The sequence below is a fragment of the Eschrichtius robustus genome, chromosome 4 (genome assembly GCF_028021215.1).
Source record: "Eschrichtius robustus isolate mEscRob2 chromosome 4, mEscRob2.pri, whole genome shotgun sequence".
In the NCBI taxonomy this organism is placed as follows: Eukaryota; Metazoa; Chordata; class Mammalia; order Artiodactyla; family Eschrichtiidae; genus Eschrichtius; species Eschrichtius robustus.
The window spans coordinates 149,033,375-149,054,308 of record NC_090827.1 but is presented as its reverse complement, the minus strand read 5'-3'; the positions used below and the strand labels follow the sequence as shown (position 1 = coordinate 149,054,308).

Here is a 20,934-nt window from a genome sequence, read left to right as displayed (position 1 = left end):
GATCTCCCTCTTTCTTTTCTTCTAAGTGGATTACGACCTCATTTAACCGTAATTGCCTCCTAAAAGTCCTGTCGCCAAATACAGTCACATTGGGGCTTGAGCTTCAACACGTGACTTTGGGGGGCACCCAATTCAGTCTATAGCAGTCAGCAGTGCTGGCGATCCAAGGAGGGCTTCAGGGAGGAGGTGCTGTAAGTTAAATCCTGAGTGATGAGAGCACGTGTCCAGGCAAAGGCAGGAGACTGAGTGGGATGAGTGCGAAGCCTGGGTGAGAGCAGCGTGTGAGACCCCGAGGTAAGGGAAAGTGGGATCTAGCTGGGAGACTGCAGACAGCCCGGTATTTAAGTGTCGGTGCATGGCAGAGCCAGAAGGAGGTGTGAACCTTTCTGAAAATCCCACGGATGACCTGAAGGAGAGGGGTGGCCTTGGGTTGGATCTCGAACCTTAGGAAGGGTCTGTGCGTGTGGCGATGCCAGGAAGGAAGAGGGCATTGCAGACTTGAAAGGACTTTAACATAAAGGTGTGGGTGGGAGTTTTCTTTGGCGAAACTCTCTGCGAGATGGGGGTCATGGTGCCCGGCAAGAACGCAGCAAGGGTTCGACAGCGTAGGGTCTGCAGGTGCTGGGCCCGTATAGAACAGTCCAGAAGTGGTTTTTATAAATACAGCATTCTTAGTCACTTCAGTTGAAAACTCTTCATTGAGTTTCCGCCGCCCAAGTCTTAGTTATTTTTTCCCTGTTTTTGCTAACTAACGTCTCCCCAGTTCCCCGAAGGCAGAAGCCTCTTTCTCGTTTATGAATATGATAATGTGCCCCGGAGCCCGTAGGTGGTCCTCAAGATAAGGCTTTTGTAACCAGGTGTTTTACTTTTATTTCTTACTTTTGACAGATTATGACTCAGATGCAATGAGTAGCTCTTACGAATCATACGATGAAGAGGAGGAGGATGGAAAGGGGAAGAAAACGCGGCACCAGTGGCCCTCGGAGGAGGCCTCCATGGACCTGGTAAAGGATGCCAAGATCTGTGCCTTCCTGCTGCGGAAGAAACGCTTCGGGCAGTGGACCAAGTTACTCTGCGTCATCAAAGACACCAAACTACTGGTAAAGCCTTGCGACTTGGTTGCTCTTGTGTAGAGTCGGTAAGATGTGGTCGGCCGTCCAACTGGGCGGAATGTATACCCAGGCGGGTGGCGGTAACGTCGGTGGGAGGGAGAGGGAGCAGCGGTCAAGGGCGGGCCCATGATGGGCCGTCAGCGAGCCTTGGCCGAGGCTGCCATGGCTTTAACGCTGTTGGTTTCGCCAGCCCCCCTAAAGCAACCAGCGGGCAAAACCATCCCCATCTCGGGCCAGCGTCTGCGGTTCATGTCAGTGGAAATGCACGCTGCTTTAACTTGCCAGAGGTCGCAGGATGGATTTTCTCATTTGTAGTGAGTCAGTGAATTCCTCAAAGCCAGGTCATCGAAGTGGGCCGGGTAGGCCAGGCGAGGTCTGGGGGAGAGTGCCCAGGAAAGGAAATTCTTTTGGAAAGCTAAAGGCTGACTGTTTTTTTTTTCTTTTCTTGTAACTCAGAGAGGCAGAATAGAAAGATAGAGTAAGTAACAGAGGAACGGAGACAGGAGGACACAGACCCTTTGCTGTAGGCGTTAGTCCACCAGGGAACCTAGTAAGGAAGCAAGAGCCTTTGGGACGTACCGTCTGTCCCTCCTCCTTCCTCCCCAGCTTTAGAAACCATGCCTGGTTATTGGCATTGTGAATGTTAAGAGTGTGTTATTGTATTTTGTTTTGCCTTCAAATTAACCTTGGAGAAAAAAAATCACTCAGAAGTATATCATTAAAACAGAACACATGAGAATGTATGATTCTGTAACTCACTTTTCAGTGGAGCAGATAACCCCCTTTTTAAAAAATAGTCTCATCTGTGAATTATGGGAATCTGATTAACTAGATTCTTAGGACATTGTATGTTTTTTAATTAATGGTTTTGTTAAAAAAAAATTTTTTTTTTTAAACAGTGCGAGTACATGTTTTTTCCACATGTGTGGCCTGAATTTCTCCCAAATTTAGAATATGCCAAAAGTGATGATGCCGTGGGGGAATTTTAAAGTAAAGAACGAAAAAAAAAAAGATGAAAAAGATTAATATGGTCTGTATTTACAATCTGACATAATGGCTGCAAGAAGTGGATACATTATGTAGACATTGTAAAACTACACAGTCGACTCTCACGGAAAACGCGCTGTGGGAAGCTTGTGGTGGAGGGTGGGGTCAGCGGTCATCGGACCCTCTGCCCCGGCCCCGGTTCCACCCACCCCTGCTCTCATCTCCTTCCTCCCTCCCTCCTCATCTTCTGTTTCTTGCATCACCTACCGGGTTTCCCATCTTCCAAACCGGGATGATAATGCCGACCATTTAGAGGAGTCGTAAATATTTAAGAAGAGATTAATGGAAAACCATGTGAAAGCACCGTCTTTGATGAAATGCAGAATCAAAGTTCCATTACGAAGCATTTTTTCATTCAAAAATGACCTATGATCCGACGGCCCAAATGACCCCTGTTGATGGTGAAAAAAAAAAAATTGACAGAACAGAAAGCTATGAACAGAAAACAAAACGCCAGCCTCTTCCCCTAAGTGCTCCCGGCCTGTCTTCGCACAGGCACCACCACGACCAGCTGTTTTGAGTAGCCTTGCAGAACCTGCTCGTTTCTATGCCCAGGCAGCTCTCTGGTGGACACTATCGTGTGCTCAGACCCCTTCGGTTCCCTCACTTGCGGGGAGGGCTGCCGGCAGACAGCTGCCCAAGATCACGTCCCTTCCCAGGGGGTCTGCATCCCCTGTGGTGCCTGAGTGTGCATGCCCCGCCTCGTGGGACCAGCCTGCAGGCGCGGTCCAGCTCCAGAGCTCCCGTGGGGTTCGTCAGGGCCGTGTATTTGAACTGCACTGACGCTTACCTTCTTCCTCTGCCCAGTCCTCCTTCTCCTCCTACAGGTATAGCTCTTAAATAAATGCCCCTTAATAAATATCCCGTGTGCTGCTCTGTTTTAGAGCCATCGTCCCTGGGAATCCAACCTGCAGGGAGCTCCAGATGTTACTGTATGGTATTACTGATAACATATCCATTTTGAAGTGTTTAACTTAAGGAAAAATATAAGCGATAAAATTTCCTGGGACTTCCCTGGTGGTGCAGTGGTTAAGAATCCGCCTGCCAATGCAGGAGACACGGGTTCGAGCCCTGGTCCAGGAGGATCCCACGTGCCGCGGAGCAACTAAGCCCGTGCACTGCAACTACTGAGCCTGCGCTCTAGAGCCCGCGAGCCACAACTACTGAAGCCCAAGCGCCACAACTACTGAAGCCCGCGAGCCTAGAGCCCATGCTCCACAACAAGAGAAGCCACCGCAATGAGAAGCCTGCGCACCACAACGAAGAGGAGTCCCCGCTCGCCACAGCTAGAGAAAGCCCGCGCACAGCAACAAAGACCCAACACAGCCAAAAATAAATAAATAAATTCATTAATTAAAAAAAAAAAATTTCCTTTCCAATTCCTTCTACCGTTTTCACTTTTTTTTTTGCACATACCGAGAATGTGAAAAGTCTGGTAAATGGTAAACATTCATAGCAACCTGAGATTAGTTGTTTTTGGTGTATTTTTTTCTTCCTTTTTAGGCAGGGTGGCCATCAGTTTTACTTCTTAAAAAAGTGGGTATCTTCCATACCTGTGCCATTTAGGAGCCAAGGTCTTAGAACTGTAAAACAGGAAAGGGCTCTAGAAATCATTTCTGAAAAGAAGTATCTGTTCATTCATTCCTTCATCAGTAGATGGATTAGGGTCCTGGGTGCAGGCTCTGCACTCACAAAGTTTGGGGCTAGAGCCCTGGCTCTACCACTGTTCAGGATGCCTGATTTTGGACTAGTTTCCCAACCACCTGAACCTCAATTTCCTAATCTGCAAAATGGACAAACGTGACGATTAAATGAGATGTATGAAATGCCTCATATAAGGTAGACACTCAATATTTGGTAGCCGCTGTTATTGTTGCTAATTATTTAATAATAATGTAATTCAATAAAATAATAATAAAAACAGCAATAAATCATTTCACAAAAAAGAAAGCAGGCTCAGAAAGCTTAAACAGCTTGTGGGAACCCAGATTAAATTAGTAACAGAGCTGGGACCCAGATACCTGAACTCTTAGACCATGTATTGCCATTACGGAGTGTGCTTTTGGTCCCCAGTAATGCAGTGAACCCAAGGCAGGAGGGGAAGCCTTTGGGCAAAGATCTGGTTTGAGAGGTCTAGGTCAAGCGAGAGTGATGGGAACTCAGTGTCAGTGTCACCACAGCACTGAAAGCTCTAGGGCGAATGTCAGTGATGCAAACGGAACAGCATGCCTTTTGGACCCTCTACTCAACCAGAAAGCACAGCTTTGCAGACATTTTTGTCCGTTATATGTTGATGTGTATACTCTTCATAAAATCATTCACCTGTCTTTCAGAAGGAGGATAGGGGTGGGATAGGAGGACACCAAACAACATAGGTTGTGAAGTAAAGTACCCAAGGTCCTGTCTGCCCACATTAGGGCGGCAGCGCCATTTCAGCAAATCTAATATATTCGTGTCGCTTAATCGGGAAGCTCCACTAGTACATAAGCTCCATCGGAGCAGGGACTTTGTTTCCCACTGAGTCATCTCCTGGGCGCTTGGTAAATTCTGCTGAATTAACGAGCAGATGTTTCTGCACGCACACGGAGGTGAGGTGTCGGTGTGGAGCGGTGCCCTGTATGTGAGCCCCAGTGTCTGCAGGTCGCTCTTGCAGTCTCTGAGTATCTCCACCCTTCAGTCGGACCTTCAGGTGCTTCGCCAGTACTCCCGTTTTCATTGTGCCGGAGTTTTATCAGCGTTTCTGCTTGGCCTTCCTTACAGCCTAACTTTGATTTCTCCTGTCCAATGCAGTGCTACAAAAGCTCCAAGGACCAGCAGCCCCAGATGGAACTGCCGCTCCAAGGCTGCAACATTACATACATCCCAAAAGACAGCAAAAAGAAGAAGCACGAATTGAAAATTACTCAGCAGGGCACAGACCCCCTTGTTCTCGCTGTCCAGAGTAAGGAGCAGGCCGAGCAGTGGCTGAAGGTAACTTGTTGCTTTTGTTTCTGAGGCATTTTCTTTCCCAAACCTCTTTCTGAGATCTGTTTTATTTAACTTGTACTTTTTTCCAAGCGTAGGCAAACAATGGATTAACCTGAAGAGTTTTGTCTTTCATAGTGGAATATTCTGATTACTTTGAGGTTAATCACTTTAAATTTTGTCTTCAAAAGGCAATATACCCCCTGTTGACAGGCTGCTTCTAGAGCTTTCTCTTTTTTTTTTTTAACATCTTTATTGGAATATAATTGCTTTACATTGTTGTGTTAGTTGCTGCTGTGTAACAAAGTGAGTCAGCTATATGTATACATATACCCCCATATCCCCTCCCTCTTGCGTCTCCCTCTCACCCTCCCTATCCCACCCCTCTAGGTGGTCACAAAGCACCAATGATCTCCCTGTGCTATGCGGCTGCTTCCCACTAGCTATCTATTTTACATTTGGTAGTGGATATATGTCCGTGCCACTCTCTCACTTCGACTCAGCTTACCCTTCCTCCTCCCTGTGTCCTCAAGTCCATTCTCTACATCTGCATCTATATTCCTGTCCTGCCCCTAGGTTCTTCAAAACCTTTTTTTTTTTTTTTAGATTCCATATATATGTGTTAGCATACGGTATTTGTTTTTCTCTTTCTGACTTACTTCACTGTGTATGACAGACTCTAGGTCTGTCCACCTCACTACAAATAAATCAATTTCGTTTCTTTTTCTGGCTGAGTAATATTCCATTGTATATATGTGCCACATCTTCTTTATCCATTCATCTGTTGATGGACACTTAGGTTGATTCCATGTCCTGGCTATTGTAAGTAGTGCTGCAATGAACACTGGGGTGCATGTGTCTTTTTGAATTATGGTTGTCTCTGGGTATATGCCCAGTAGTGGGATTGCTGGATCATATGGTAGTTCTATTTTTAGTTTTTTAAGGAACCTCCATACTGTTCTCCATAGTGGCTGTATCGATTTACATTCCCAGTGCAAGAGGGTTCCCTTTTCTCCACACCCTCTCCAGCATTTATTGTTTGTAGATTTTTTGATGGTGGCCATTCTGGCCAGTGTGAGGTGATACCTCATTGTAGTTTTGATTTGCATTTCTCTAATGATTAGTGATGTTGAGCATCCTTTCATGTGTTTGTTGGCAATCTGTATATCTTCTTTGGGGAAATGTCTACAAAGCTACAGTAATCAAGACAGTATGGTACTGGCACAAAAACAGAAATATAGATCAATGGAACAGGATAGAAAGCCCAGAGATAAACCCATGCACATATGGTCACTTTATCTTTGATAAAGGAGGCAAGAATGTACAATAGAGAAAAGACAGCCTCTTCAATAAGTGGTGCTGGGAAAACTGGACAGCTACATGTAAAAGAATGAAGTTAGAACACTCCCTAACACCATACACAAAAATAAACTCAAAATGGATTAAAGGCCTAAATGTAAGACCAGACACTATAAAACTCTTAGAGGAAAACACAGGCAGAGCACTCTTGACATAAATCACAGCAAGATCCTTTTTGACCCACCTTCTAGAGAAATGGAAATAAAAACAAAAATAAACAAATGGGACCTAATGAAACTTAAAAGCTTTTGCACAGCAAAGGAAACCATAACCAAGATGAAAAGACAACCCTCAGAATGGGAGAAAATATTTGCAAACGAAGCAACTGACAAAGGGTTAATCTCCAAAGTATACAAGCAGCTCATGCAGCTCAGTATCAAAAAAACAAACAACCCAATCCAAAAATAGGCAGAAGACCTAAATAGACATTTCTCCAAGGAGGATAGAGCTTTCTCTTTTACTTTGATTTTCTGGTTTCACTTTATTGTGTCTGGATGTCAATTCTTTTTTATTTATTCTGTTTGGGATTCCCTGGGATTTTTAAATCTGTGGATTGGTACTTTTCTGTTTGGAAAAAATTTTCAGCCATTTCCCTTAAAATATAACTTTGCCTCATTTCCTCCTCTCCCCCAACTAATTTAAATATGTGTTAGACTTTTTCACTATATTCCACTTTTATCTTCTCTTTGTGTTTTACTATCCTTTTTTTCCCTTTAGTCTGGTTAATTTTTTCTTGTTACTTTCCAGCTCACTATGTCTCTTTTAGCTGTATCTAATCTGCTGTTAAGTTTGTTCCCGTTCACTGGATTCTTAATTTTGGTTATGGTAGTTTCCAGTTCTTGAATTTTTAGTTGTTTCTTTTTAGGAATGTTTGTTTGGCTTTTCTCTCCAATAATAAGCACATAACAGACATAATTGTTTTGACAGTGGTTTTGGTTGAGTTTGGACCTGATTCTGTTATCTGTTGTGCCTTTTCTTGTTCATGTCATTTTGTCTTCTTGCATGCCAGGTTATCTAATAATCATGCTGGACATTATATTTGGAAAAAAATTATTATAATTATTTTTAATAACAGCTTATTGAAGTATAATTCACATATCATGCAATTCATCCTTTTAACATATGATTCAGTGGTTTTTAGTATATTCACGGAGTTGTGCAGCTATCACCATAATCTAATTTCAGAACATTTTCGTGAACCCAAAGAGAAAAGCTGTCCTCACTGTAGTAGCAGTCATTTCCCCCACCCCCAGCCCCAGACAACCACTCATCTGCTTTCTGTCCCTACAGATTTGCCAACGCACTCATAACAACATGTGTCCTTTTGTGACTGTCTTCTTTTACTTAGCATAATGTTCTCAAGGTTCATCCATGTTGTATATGTGTTAATATTTCATTCCTTTTTATTGCTTTTCGTGTCATTTCTAAGAAACCATTGTTTAATCCTAGGCCTTAAGATTTACACCTATATTTTCTTGTAATAGCTTTATAGTGTTAGCTCATAAATTTAGCCTGTGATCCATTTTGATGTAGTCTTTGCTTGTAGTGTGAGGTAGGGGTCCAATTTCATTCTTTTTCTTGTGGGTATCTAGTTGTCCCTATAGAAATAATCTGATTCTCAGCACAGTGCTCTTTTCTATCCCAGAGCATTTGCCTGTGCCACATGCTTGAGGGGGCAGTAGGTCACCAAAATCAGTTTAATTTAATTTCAGAGCTTGAGATTTTCAGAGCCATCCAGGTGACTTGAAGTCAGCCTGCAGTCCATTCAAGGGCAGGCTTATTTTTATTTCAGTCTTACTCCAGCTCCTAATCTTGGGGCCCTAATATTAAGTGTGAGGGTTTTGCCAGGGGCCTCATCCTTGGCGAGCCCTGGACTCCAGCTTTCGGTCCCTATTCTGCCAGAGCTGTCAGAGTGCTACCTGGCTTCTTGGCTACCTCCTCTGGGGGGTATCAAAGGCAGTCCCGGCTGCTGGGCTACCTCTCCAGATTGCCATCTACTTCTGGATCATGGCCAGGTAATTCCACACTGTGATAATAGCTCTTTCTTGCTCTTAGGAAGATGCTGTGTATGTTTCATCTTGCTTTCCTCATTGTCTTTATCAGGAGAGTTGGTCCAAACCTTCTGGTCCATCATTGCCTGCTAGTACTTGCTTTGAAAAACCGGTTGGGAGCGGGTGGGAAAGCCTGATGAGACATTTTATAACAATGGTTCTTACAACATGCCAGCGTCCTTTCAACCTTGAGCCTCACTTCCCTCTCATCCCCCAGGGAAGTATAAGGGTCAGACTCTGTGATGACAGCAATGATCGTTTCTGTTGGGGCAGAACACATAGATGTGGCTTTTCTCATCTCTGTAATTTGGGAGGTGGAGCAGAGTGTTTTTTTTTTTAATGGGAGTCCCGTGATCAGGAGTTTCTGCTGCTGAGCTTGCTTAGCCTTCCAGACACAGAATCTTAATACGTTACATGTCAACCACTGGTGTTACCAAAGCACTTTTCCATCATTATTATCTCTTAATCCTCAAAACGGCTGCCTTTAGAAGGTGTTACTATTGGCCATTTCATTTTACAGGTGACATACCAAGTCCCAGGTAGACGGGATGTCACAGTGATCAACCAATTGATGGAGCCAGGAGTTGACCTCTGGATTTCCTGGCTTCATTTTCATTTTCATGTTCATTCTGCTGGGCCATCTTGACAATTTGCCATTTTCTCTTTTTATTCCTCTCTTCTAGGTTCTTAGCACCATTCCTTCAGTAAGGAGGGAAAGAATGAGGAAATAAACGAGGAGCCTTATATATGATTCTGTTTTCTTCACCTGGTCCCACTCTTGGTTACCTGTATCTGGCCTTCTGCATTTTTGTGTTTACCTGTACCCTAGTGGAGAACCCAAGAAAGGACACTCTGAAACCTAAGCTTTCTTCTCTTTTCCATCTGTTCTCATAGTTTGTTGAGTATTTTATGCATACTAAAGAGTAGCTCCCTTGTTAATGATATTGGTCTAACATGAAGTCATCTAGCGTTCACTGGGTTTTACTGTTTCGTTGGGAAATAACAATGAGCTGACATTGCAGCTCACAAACAGACAAAGACAAAACTTTTTCAAGATGTCAGGTGCTGATGGAGTGAAATAGTCTTCTTACACCTTATTTCAACAGATGTGAGATACAGATCACAGGCACTCAGCTAATTATAGAATGATGACTCTGTCAATGGGAGCTTAACTGCAAAAACGTTTTAGCATTTGCTGATATTGCTTTAAAAAGAAGTAAATACATGGTAAATTATCTTTTTCTAAAGGGTTTAAATTGATTAATTACTCCACTGAATGTTTGTGCTTTACTTCCATTGCATATTATAATACAAGAACCTAAGAAGTCTTGATTAGAAATGGAAGTCTGATGACAAAACTAGTTTCAATCAATCAGTTACAGAATTTTAATTTTTTAAAATCAGCAGAGACCTGAGATGTTTTAGTTTAGTTTCATCCAGATATTGTCATTAGATTGGCTGCCTTATCAGAATCAACTGGAAATTAAAAAAAAAAAAACAACCAAAAAACAAAAAAACAGATCCCTAATGATTAGATTCATTTGGGACCTAAGAATTTTTTTTTCTTTTTCCTTTACATATTTTACCCTTTTTAAGATCCAGAAAGCCACAGATGTAATTGAAACACGCCTGCCCTATTAATTCTCTCTCCCTCGACTGTGTCTTTTTATTCTTTCTGAACCATTTATAAGGGCTTTATCATTAGTAAAGATGTTAATCATTAAAAATAAAAATTCTCTCCCTCTTCCAAGGTCACTTATATCTTGAATTTGGTCTTTATTATTATCTAGGTATACTTTAGAAATACTTTTTACTTACAATGTCTGTACTCATAAACAAGAAATGATATTATTTTTCATGTTTAAAATTTCCATGTAAATGGCTTCAAACTGCACGTGTTCTGCAGCCTGCTTTTTTCACTCACTCATTTGCTTGCACCCTCTCACTGTCACGGGCAGTGTTCAGTGAGCGTTCTCGTGCGGGTCACCTGGTCTCGATGTGCTGGTTTCTCTAGGATGGAGACCGTATATTGGAATTGCTGGTGTGGATATGTGCACATCTTCAGCATTACCAGAGCCTCACAAATTGTTCTCCAGGGTTGTTTGTACAGTTGTCCTTCTACCAGCAATGTGTGAGAGCAGACACTTTGTATGTCTCCTTTGAGTTTCTTTGTACCTATGCAACAAACAGAAATGCAAATTTCAATACCCGTCCCCCAACCCTCATAAAAAGGGTGCAGAAACAAGGTTCTGCACCTTGTTTTTTTTTCCTAAATAGAGCATCTTGGAGATTTTTTTTCCTCCAAGTTAGAGAATAGAGCACTTATTCTCTTTTACAATACATAGCATTTCATTTTATAAATAGAATATACTTTAAAAAAATCTTATCTTCTAGTTGTGGATATTGGGTTGTTGTCATTCTTTTGATGTGACAGGGAGTTTCTGTAATGTTAATCCTGTGCCCGCATCATCTCACAGTTTTGCTAGTCTGTAGACTGCATTTCCAAACAGAGGAATTGTCTGCATGAAGGTTATAAGCAATTGTAATTTGGGGATACAGTTGAATCACTTTGTAGGTTTACCAGTTTACCTTCCCACCAACAGTATGTGAGTGCCTTTCCCCCCAACAGCGTGTGAGTGCCTTTTCCCCCCAACAGCATGTGAGTGCCTTTTCCCCCCAACAGCGTGTGAGTGCCTTTTCCCCCCAACAGTGTGTGAGTGCCTTTTCCCCCCAACAGCATGTGAGTGCCTTTCCCCCCAACAGCATGTGAGTGCCTTTTACCCCCAACAGCGTGTGAGTGCCTTTTCCCCCCAACAGCGTGTGAGTGCCTTTTCCCCCCAACAGCGTGTGAGTGCCTTTTCCCCCTACTGTCCTGCCAGCAGCCTGTGTTACCAACTTTTGAATTTTTGCCAGCCCGATAAGGGAAAATGATATCTCATCTAGTTTTAATCTGCATTTCTCTCATTATGAATGACATTGAGCATCTTTTTATAGGGTTCAAGAGCCTATGGCTGTATTACTGTTTCTGTGAACTGTCTGTTTATATCCTTTGCCCTTTTTGTAGATATTCTGCTCAGAAATCTATTTTTAAGGAACCTCCCAATGCCCGAGGCCAAGCCAGGTTTGGTAATCACAGCTCTAGCCCAGCCTGCTCATTTCCACTTGGATAAAAGTCCTCATGGAAGAGAGCGTTGGAGAGCAAGTAAGTGTTTCTGCAGGCAGACAGGCTGTTAAGGTAATGGCATTCCACAGCCATTTCCACTAAAGTTTTATTTGACTCTTATAACTGCTTCTGAAATTCATTATAATAACTGTAAAGGAGCCGGGAAGGAGAAGGTGGTGAGCCAGCACTGTGCAGAAAGACAGTTTCGCTAGAGCTCAGACTGGAGTCCGACGCTGGGTTCTGACCTCCGCCCCGCCAGTCACTCACTGAGTGTCTTAGATGAGCTCCTTGACTTCCCCGTGCCTCAGTTTTCTCATCTATGAAAATGCGAGGGGTTGAAAGTAGTGTCTGCTTTTTAGAGTTGTTGTGAGGCTGCAACCACGTTAAGATATAACGTGTTGGGGCTTCCCTGGTGGCGCAATGGTTGAGAGTCTGCCTGCCAGTGCAGGGGACACGGGTTCGAGCCCTGATCTGGAAAGATCCCACATGCCGCGGAGCAAATAGGCCCGTGAGCCACAATTACTGAGCCTGCGCGTCTGAATCCCGTGCTCCGCAACAAAAGAGGCCGTGACAGTGAGAGGCCCGCGCACCGCGATGAAGAGTGGCCCCCGCTCGCCGCAACTAGAGAAAGCCCTCGCACAGAAACGAAGACCCAACACAGCCATAAGTAAATAAATAAAAATTTAAAAAAAAAAAGATATAAAGTGTTTAGGAGAACACCTCGCCTGTATGAGCACATATGTAAGTGCAAGCTGCTATTATTGGTGGTGTTAGTAAACATACAAGCTCCTGTTGAAATCTGTTTGGAAATCAAGATGACAGCAGGCTGTTTTTAGGGGCCAGAGCTACGAGTGTTCACATCCCTTCCTCCCACCCTCCTTTGCCCAGACCTGCAAGGAGTCTGGGAAACATCTTCCTGTGTGCCCACAGAGAGGAAACCATGTGCCAGTCATCTGCCATATCCCCTATTGCAAATAAATTAATAAACATCCCAAAACGACTCTTAAAGGTCTATACCAAAGAGGATGTTGAAAGGAAATTGGCTGCACTGTAGACACCACTGTCCTTTTCTAAGGAGAAGCCATGAGAGTCCTAGCGCTGACCTTGGTAAATTGCATCCGTCCTTTTCTTGCTTTTCTCCCCCACTCCCTTGCTGGGTAATGTAGGGGTTTTACGGCACCTCCTGGTTTCAACCAGTTTTAGAGGAATACAGTTGAAAAGAGTTTTTCAGCATGATTTAATGTGCTAGGAGAGTATCGTTGTGGTTTTGCCAGACTTCTCAAGGAGGATCACAAACAAGTTTATTGTATACTTTAGCTCATAGAACCTGACCCTGTGTGTCCTTGAAGAAAGGTTGATCTTAGTTCCCCGACCAGGGATCAAACCTGCGCCCCCTGCAGTGGAAGAGTCTTAACCACTGGACTGCCAGGGAAGTCCCAAGAAAGGTCTTTCGTATTCTCCCAGGCATCTCCCCTTACTTTGTTCCTTCCTGAAGAAGGGCCTCCATGTAGTATCATCCTTTCCTTTCACCCTAAAGAAATTATTAAAATAAAATGATTTCTTATAGAGCAGACCTTTTGGAAATAACTCCTTTCCGCTTTTTGTTTGTTTGTTTTTTTCTTCTCCTTTCAGCTTTGACTGGAAATGTCTTTATTTCCCCTTAACTTTTGGTGAGAAGTTAGCCATCACTTGTATCAATTGTGCCTTTGAATGTGATGTGTCATTTTTTTTTTTCGTGACTCCCTTTAAGATTTGCTTTTTTAATCTTTGGTTTTCAGCAGTTGACTGTGAGGAGTCTGGGTGTGGCTCTATAGGTTTTTATCTTTCTCAGAGTTTTTTTTTTGTTCTGTAGGTTGATGTCTTTCATCAGTTTGGGACCGTTTTTGGCTATTGTCTCTTCAAATATTTTTCTGGCTCATTTTTTCTCTCCTCTCCTTTTAAAATTTGTTGGTACATGTTAGGTCATTTGGAATATCCCATGGATTTTGGTTTCTCTGTTCTGCTTTTCTTCACTCTTCCGTGTGTTTCAGTTTGGGTGGACACTTTAGATTTACCCATCCTCAAGTTTACTGGTCCTTTCCTCCTCTGTGTCCAGTGTGCCCTTAAGCCCATCTTATGAATTATTCTTTTGTGACATCCTATTTTTCATTTCTAGCATTTTTTTTTGCTTTTTTTAAAAAAATAGTTTCCATCTCTCTTCTGAAATTCCCTGTCTCTTCACACATGTCTTAATGCCTTTTTCACGATCTGTTTTGACTTCCTATCATAGTTATTTTAAAGTCTTTTGTAATTCTGATGTTTGGATCATCTCTAGGACTGTTTCTATTGAATTTGTCTCATGAGTTTACATTGTATTCCATCTGCTTTGTGTAAAAGAGCAGTAGAGACTGAAGTAATTACTGTTTCCTTCAGAAAAGGGTGTGTCCTTTCTCCCGTCTGCTGCTCATAGGTGGGCTGCCTCCGTCTCACCTGTAGTTGAGGCAGATCTGGACTGGGCTGCAGCTTTACTTTGATTCACTTTGCTCTTGCCTTCACGTAGTTTCAGGGCTGGATCTGGAATTTTCCATCAGCGTGGCTCAGGTTCTGAGCTGTGGTGGAAGTCTGGAGGTCTCTGTATGCTACAGAGACATGGTAGCTTTCTGGACCAGCTTGGTTTTCTTTTTGGCCTGATGCTGGCCAGCTCTTTGGTTTGCTGGGGTAGTCTCTCTGAAAAATTCTCTCTGAATATTTTTTAGCGCTCACCCACCTTGTTTTAGTCGTCAAGGTGAGAGTGGTGGCCTGCGTGCCTTTCTATGTGGCAACCAGAAGTCAAGATACCATGTGCTGCCCTTTTTTCTTCATCAGTCTTGCCAGAAGTTTATCCATCTTATTAGCTCTTTAAAAAAAACCAAATTTTTCCTCTGTTCATTTTTCTCTATAGTACTATTGTTTTCTATTTTATTAAGTTATCCTCTTCTTTCACTTTGTTTTGGCTTAATTTTCTGTAATTATCCCAACTTCTTGAATTGTGTACTTAGATAATTGATTGTTAGCCCTTTCCGTGTGTGTGTGTGTGTGTGTGTGTGTGTGTGTGTGTGTATGGATTTAAAGCTATGCATTTCCCTCTAAGTACAGTTTTAGCTGCATCCTCTATTTTGATTTTTTGTGTGTGTGTTTTTATCATTCAGTTTAATCGTTTTTTTGTTTTGTTTTTTGGCTGCAGTGGGTCTTTGTTACTGTGTGTGGACTTTCTCTAGTTGCAGCGAGTGGGGACTACTCTTTGTTGCGGTGTGTGGGCTTCTCATTGCAGTGGCTTCTCTTGTTGCAGAGCACGGGCTCTAGGTGCACGGGCTTCAGTAGTTGTGGCACGTGGGCTCTAGAGCGTAGGCGCAGTAGTTGTGGCACACAGGCTTAGTTGCTCCACAGCACATGGGATCTTCCCAGACCATGAATCGAATCCGTGTCCCCTGCATTGGCAGGCAGATTCTTAACCGCTGCACCACCAGGGAAGTCCCCTATCATTCAATTTAAAATATTTCCTAATTTCTGTTGTGATTCCCTTTTTTACTAATGGTTTATTTGGGAATATATTGCTTAGTTTCCAAGTATTCAGTGATTTTTAAAAAAATTATCTGATTGTTTTACATTTCTAGTTTAATTCCACTCTAGTCACAGAACTGTATATGGTTTCACAAAGTAGAAATTTATAGACTTGATTTATTGCTCAACATGTTGTCAGTTTTGGTATGTGTTCAGTGTCTACTTGTAAGGGATGTGTATTATGCATTTGCTTGGGTTACTCTTCTATATATGGTTGTTAGATCACAGTCATTAGTTGTCATGTTCAAATCTTCTATATCCTTACTAATTTATTTATTTGTTTTATCAGTTACTCAAAGGGAGAGATGTGGGAGTATCTACCACTTTGATTATGAATTTATCTATGTCTTTTTTATTTCTGTTAGTTTTTGCTTAATATTTTTGAGGCTATGTTATTTGTTGCATACAAAATTTAAATGGTTATATTTACTGGTAGTTAAAACCTGAAAACCCTCTTCCTCTCAGTGTTTCTTGCCTTAAAGAATTACTCTCTGATTAATATGTAGATTAATTATCTTCCTTAATGGTACCTTTTGATGGATAGGAATTGTTAAATCTGAAATCTGGTGTATCAGTCTTTACGTCTATAGTCAGTACTTTTTGCATCCTGCCAAACCACCCCCCCCCCCCAATTTTAGCATATTCCAAGTCACCAAGATAGAACCTGTATTTTCTTCCAGAATTTTACTGGCTCAGTCTTTACATTTAGGTCTCTGATTCATGCATATTGGTTTTCATGTACAGGATGAGATGTGGGAGTCAAGATTCATTTTCTTCCATATGCATAGTCAGTTATTTTAGTACCATTGAAATGGACTTAATTGCCACGATTGGAAATCAGTTGATTGTGTTATGTGTGGGTCCTTTTCTGGGCTCCTTGTTCTGTTTCATTCGTCTGTTTGTATATCCTCATGTCAACGCCACATTGTCTTGATTGCTGCAGCTTTAGAGAGCCTTGAAATCAGCTAGTATGTGGCTTCCAACTTTTTTTTTCTAAATGATTAAAAACTTTGAAATCATAGTTTTATGTGTAAGAAGTCAATGCTGTCATCATGTTTTTTTTATTTCACCTTGTCAAGGCCACATCTTTATGATTGAAGTAGATTCTTCTCCGTAAAGAACTATATAAAAGAAACAACCCTTCTTTATCTTGATGATAGCGTGTTAGAGTGACAGAAGATTGAATGAAAAGTCTGGAAATCTGGAGTATATTCTGCGAATGCCTTTAACTCATTATGATATTTTTGGTCAGCAAACTCTTTCCCATTTATCTATCAAGTGGAAATAACACTGATCAGAATGGTCAAAAAGCTAGAATGAAAAAGTTATATAAACACACTCTTAGAACTGTAACAAACAGTTGAAATTTGTGATTTATTAGTATCACGTCTTAGGATTCCTTCTGTGAAAATTCTAACAACTCTCTGACATGAATTGCTTTGTAAAACGGATGCCAAGTCTTTTATTCATATAAACTCCTCTTCTCCCATACTGTCCTAAACCTATTATCCAGGTGTTCAGTATTTCGAAACGTGGCTTCAGTGTAACAATTAAAGACCTTTTCGGTAAGTCACACACACTCCCTCTGTCAGGTATGAGAAGCCTGGGGCTTTTGTTGGGCCAGTACGGGACTTGACAGACACTTCTTCAAGGATCGTTACCAAATTTGTTTCTGTCCTTTTGGTCTGCAACTTCCATTACCAGCAGCTCTTGCCAAAGTTCACTCTTGGTGTGTGTGTGTGTACAGATGCTGAAAACATGAGCCATCTTGTTGGGGCTCACTCGGAAGACAAGAGTCAATGTTCCCAGAAATGCAGCGGTCAGATTTCCTTAAAAAATGTGCAGAGATTGTGTTTCTGGAGATGCAGGCTCAAGTTAAAAGCAAACAAAAATACCACAGAACATATAACAATTTGTATTTTGAGAGATTTGTGATTCTGAATTTGGATCCAGTTCTTTTAAATACGTATTAAACTTCTCACAGAACATGGCTCTTTCAAAAGAAGTATATTAGTATAAAAACCTCATTTGCAGCTATTTGAGAAATCGGGTCATAAACCTTTTATTTACTACTTCTGAATGAACTCTGCAGGGGCAATATGGCAATAAACAGCGATCAGAGAAGAAAGACAGTTTCATGAAGATAACCTGAAATAATCCAACCGTTTGATAAAACCCACGGAAAGAAAGGCTGGTTTCTCTCGTTGATCTTTTCAGCAGTGCCTTTCTCTGTACCTGGGATGTAATTACTGTTATTAAATAGTCTCATGTTGCTGGGATACGATGAATAACCCCACCTGGCCCCAGGCGTGCTGGGTCTCCTCTGGTCTACCGAATCCACCTCATTCTATTCTCTCCACGAGGAATTTAAGTTCTAGAAGGGAGAAACTAATAGGGAGGAAGGGGTATAGTTGATCTATGTACAGCATTGTAAGCATGCGGATATTTGGGTTGGCTTCATCAGGAAAGGCTTCTCAGAAGGGTGATTGCATTTTGTGAGTTGGCTTTGACGGCTCAGTAACCTCCCCTGGCTTCAGGTCTTCAGAGATTCCTCAGTTCCCCAAACGTTTGTTTGCGGGAAAAACAGGACCTGATATGGGACGGGGGAGAGTGGAGGGGACAGTCCAGTGACCAGGAGAGTGGGAGGAAGTTGGCGAGGCTGGGATGTGTTGGTGCTGCAGGCATGGCTTTTAGCTGATGCTCTTTTTCTTTCTCTCTCTCTTTTTTTTTTTTTAATTAATTAATTAATTTAATTTTTGGCTGCGTTGGGTCTTCGTTGCTACGCGCTGGCTTTCTCTAGTTGCGGCGAGCCGGGGCTACTCCTCGTTGCTGCACGCGGGCTTCTCATTGCGGTGGCTTCTCGTGTTGCGGAGCACGGGCTCCAGGTGCGTGGGCCCAGCAGTTGTGGCTCTCGAGCTCTAGAGCGCGGGCTCAGTCAGTAGTTGTGGCGCATGGGCTTAGTTGCTCCGCGGCACGTGGGATCTTCCCGGACCAGGGCTCGAACCCGTGTCCCCTGCATTGGCAGGCGGATTCTTAACCACTGCACCACCAGGGAAGTGCCCTCCCTCTCTTTTATTTTTTAAAACTTCCCCGTCCCTGAGGATTTTAGGAATCTATGCAGAGGGCTAGGGAAACTTTGTCACAAGGCTTTACTTTTCTCATGTGATGGCCTAGTCTCTTTCCTTCTGTTTTTCATTCACACCTTTTTTTTTTTTTTTCTCATAGGAAATTTCAGGTCGAATTTATCTCTTCATTCCCTCCTCTTTTTCTTTCATCAAACTTTTTTTTAGTCGCTGTTATGTGCTAGACATTGGGAATACCAGCCTAAGTGAGACGGAGCCCCTTCTCTGAAAGTGAGCCCGGCTTGATAGAAGCAGCAGACCTGCGGGTCCAGGATGCCCGTGACCAGGGCCTGAGTGCCGTGCGTGGCCCGTGGAGGGGCAGCCGCGTTGTGTCCCACGTGGGAGGGTCCGAGCAGGCTTCCTGGTCACGGGGGACCCCGGCTGCTCACGAAGGATGAGTCCCGTCCAGCCGAGAGGGGAGCACACCTTCTCCAGGAGATACCTGAGATCTGACTGGAGCTTCGTAGATCCTTCCCCCTTTGGAAAAAAGAAAAAGAAAAAGGAAAGAAAAAAGACAACTGTGTTTTGCATAAAAGCTTTTGCCAGAGATAGGTTTCTGCAGGTAGTGTTTTGTGGGGTTTAACCTTCTAGTGTGAAACAAGGACCTCGAGACCCTTAGCAGTGTGTGTACAATTGAACGCATTTTCGTGTATGTACCGCTCTGGTCGTGAGAAGAGAGCGCACGTTGGCGTCCTTGTTGAGCTGTCCCAGTGGGCGTCGCTTTCACACGTTCTGAGACGGAGGCTCACAGCCTGGGTGGCTCAGCCGTGCCTCTGGAGCTGGTGGTGGGACTGGGGTTTCAACCCCAGCTCCCATCAGATGCAGAAGCCCAGGAGTTTTCCATTGCATTATACCCTTTCCCAAGAGGGAAGAAAAAGTCTCATCCTTAGGTCAGATAAAAGTGTGCCTTGTCAGCTGAAGGTTTGAGAAACACAGGGGAGGTGAGGGAATAAAGACCTGCTGCAAAAAAAGCAGCAGTGAAATTAGCATGAAACGCGAAACTAAGGGAATCTTTTCCGCTCGGAGACATTCAGGAGGCGCAGGTCACCTGGGCTGGGGTCACCTTTGCTTACGTTTTCACACCTCAGACTCAACAAGGAGAAAAACATTGCAGCAAGCTCTCTGGGTTTCTTCTTTTCCTTTTTTTCCTGTTTTATTCTCCAACGTGGACCTCACTCCGTTGCTTTTTCGTGAAGCAGCTGAGCGCAGGATGGCTGGAAATGCTGTCCCGGCCTCCTGTCAGTTCCTGGCTCCCATCCCAAGCCCAGAGCAAGCCAAGGGAATCTGGATGTGTCTGCTGAGATCATATTGCAAAGTCACTACACAGATAGCTGGGGCTTTGGCATTGCTTTTTTATTTTTTTCTCCGAAGGCACTTGGGTTGAACCCAAATTGCAGCTTAGTTCCAAAAAGAATAGAAGACATTTTGAAAGCTTTGCCTGCTAGCTCTGCATTCACCAGAGTGTAAGTTGCACCAACCCGGGAGCTTGTCTGTCTTGTTTGCTGCATGTCCCCAGTGATCAGAACCACGCCCAGCTCCTTGCCAGGAGCTCAGGAAGGACGGAAGGGACAGTGGGTGGCCGCAGGGGTGGCTGTGATTGCCAGTAGTGCCGCAAGATGGTCCTGACACCTGCGGGTCTGGGCCAGGATCCCTTTCTGAGCTCTCAGCATAAACCGTACAGGTGCTTGGCAGTGATGATGGTGCTGGTGACAGCGGCCACCATGTCTTCAACGTACACATGCAGGTGCTGGCTGAGGCATCTTGCATACAGGGTCACGTTTTCTCTTCATTCAGCCATAAGTACAAGGCAGGTCATGTTGATAACGCCTTCCTTTTCTAGTAAGGACGCTGAGGTCAGAGAGGGGACCCGCCTCTCGGCCAGTACTGATGTGCTTGCCTCACACAGCAGTCAGGCGCCTCCTCAGACTCCTGCTGCCGCCTGCGCCAGCCTTCCTGCATCCTCCCCTGCTTCTCTAGAGCCCCGTCCCCCTCCTGTCTCTGCAGAGGCCTTCCTCCGCTCAGCTCCTCCCTAGGTGTCCCCTCCGGCCGGCCGTGCCCACCCCCTCCCAGTCCCTCCGCCTGCCTCAGAGACACTCCTCTGGGCACCATCTGCCTTGCCGTCTCTCCCAGCTCCCTCCCTCCTGCTCCCTCTTCTTGGAGGTGAGCTCTTCTGGTTTGCTTCTGGCTTCCCTGTCCATTGCAGCTCAGACTCTTCCGGCTGCTTCTCTCCTTTGGCTCCACCCCATGTCCTGACCGGCTTGAGGTCTTCTCCTGGGTCTCCGTCCTGCTTTGCCTCCCCCTCCCCCCGGCGGCTCATTCCATCCACGGCCAAGAGCATCAGCCTGTTGAGCTCCCGCTGGCCCCTCCCAGCCCATCTCCTGGCCCGTGGTACTCTGGGTCTTCCGTAAGCTCTTCACATCCACCACAGGGCCTTGCACCTTGTCCCCTCTGCCTAGAACCCTTTCCGCCGGTTCTTCACGCGGCTGCATCCTTCTGGTCATTGAGCTCAGCTGTCAGCTCACGTGTCATCCCAGGAA

At 43.9% G+C, this 20,934-nt stretch overlaps 1 protein-coding gene across 1 annotated transcript in view; it reads left to right on the top strand.

The window, feature by feature from the left end:
* AFAP1 (actin filament associated protein 1) overlaps positions 1-20,934 on the top strand; it is a 151,713-nt gene that overhangs the window by 78,500 nt on the left and 52,279 nt on the right. The window contains exons 5-6 of the mRNA XM_068543488.1: positions 889-1,100; positions 4,950-5,129. Of these exons, the coding sequence (XP_068399589.1) occupies positions 889-1,100; positions 4,950-5,129 (392 nt within the window). The remainder of the gene's footprint in view (positions 1-888; positions 1,101-4,949; positions 5,130-20,934) is intronic.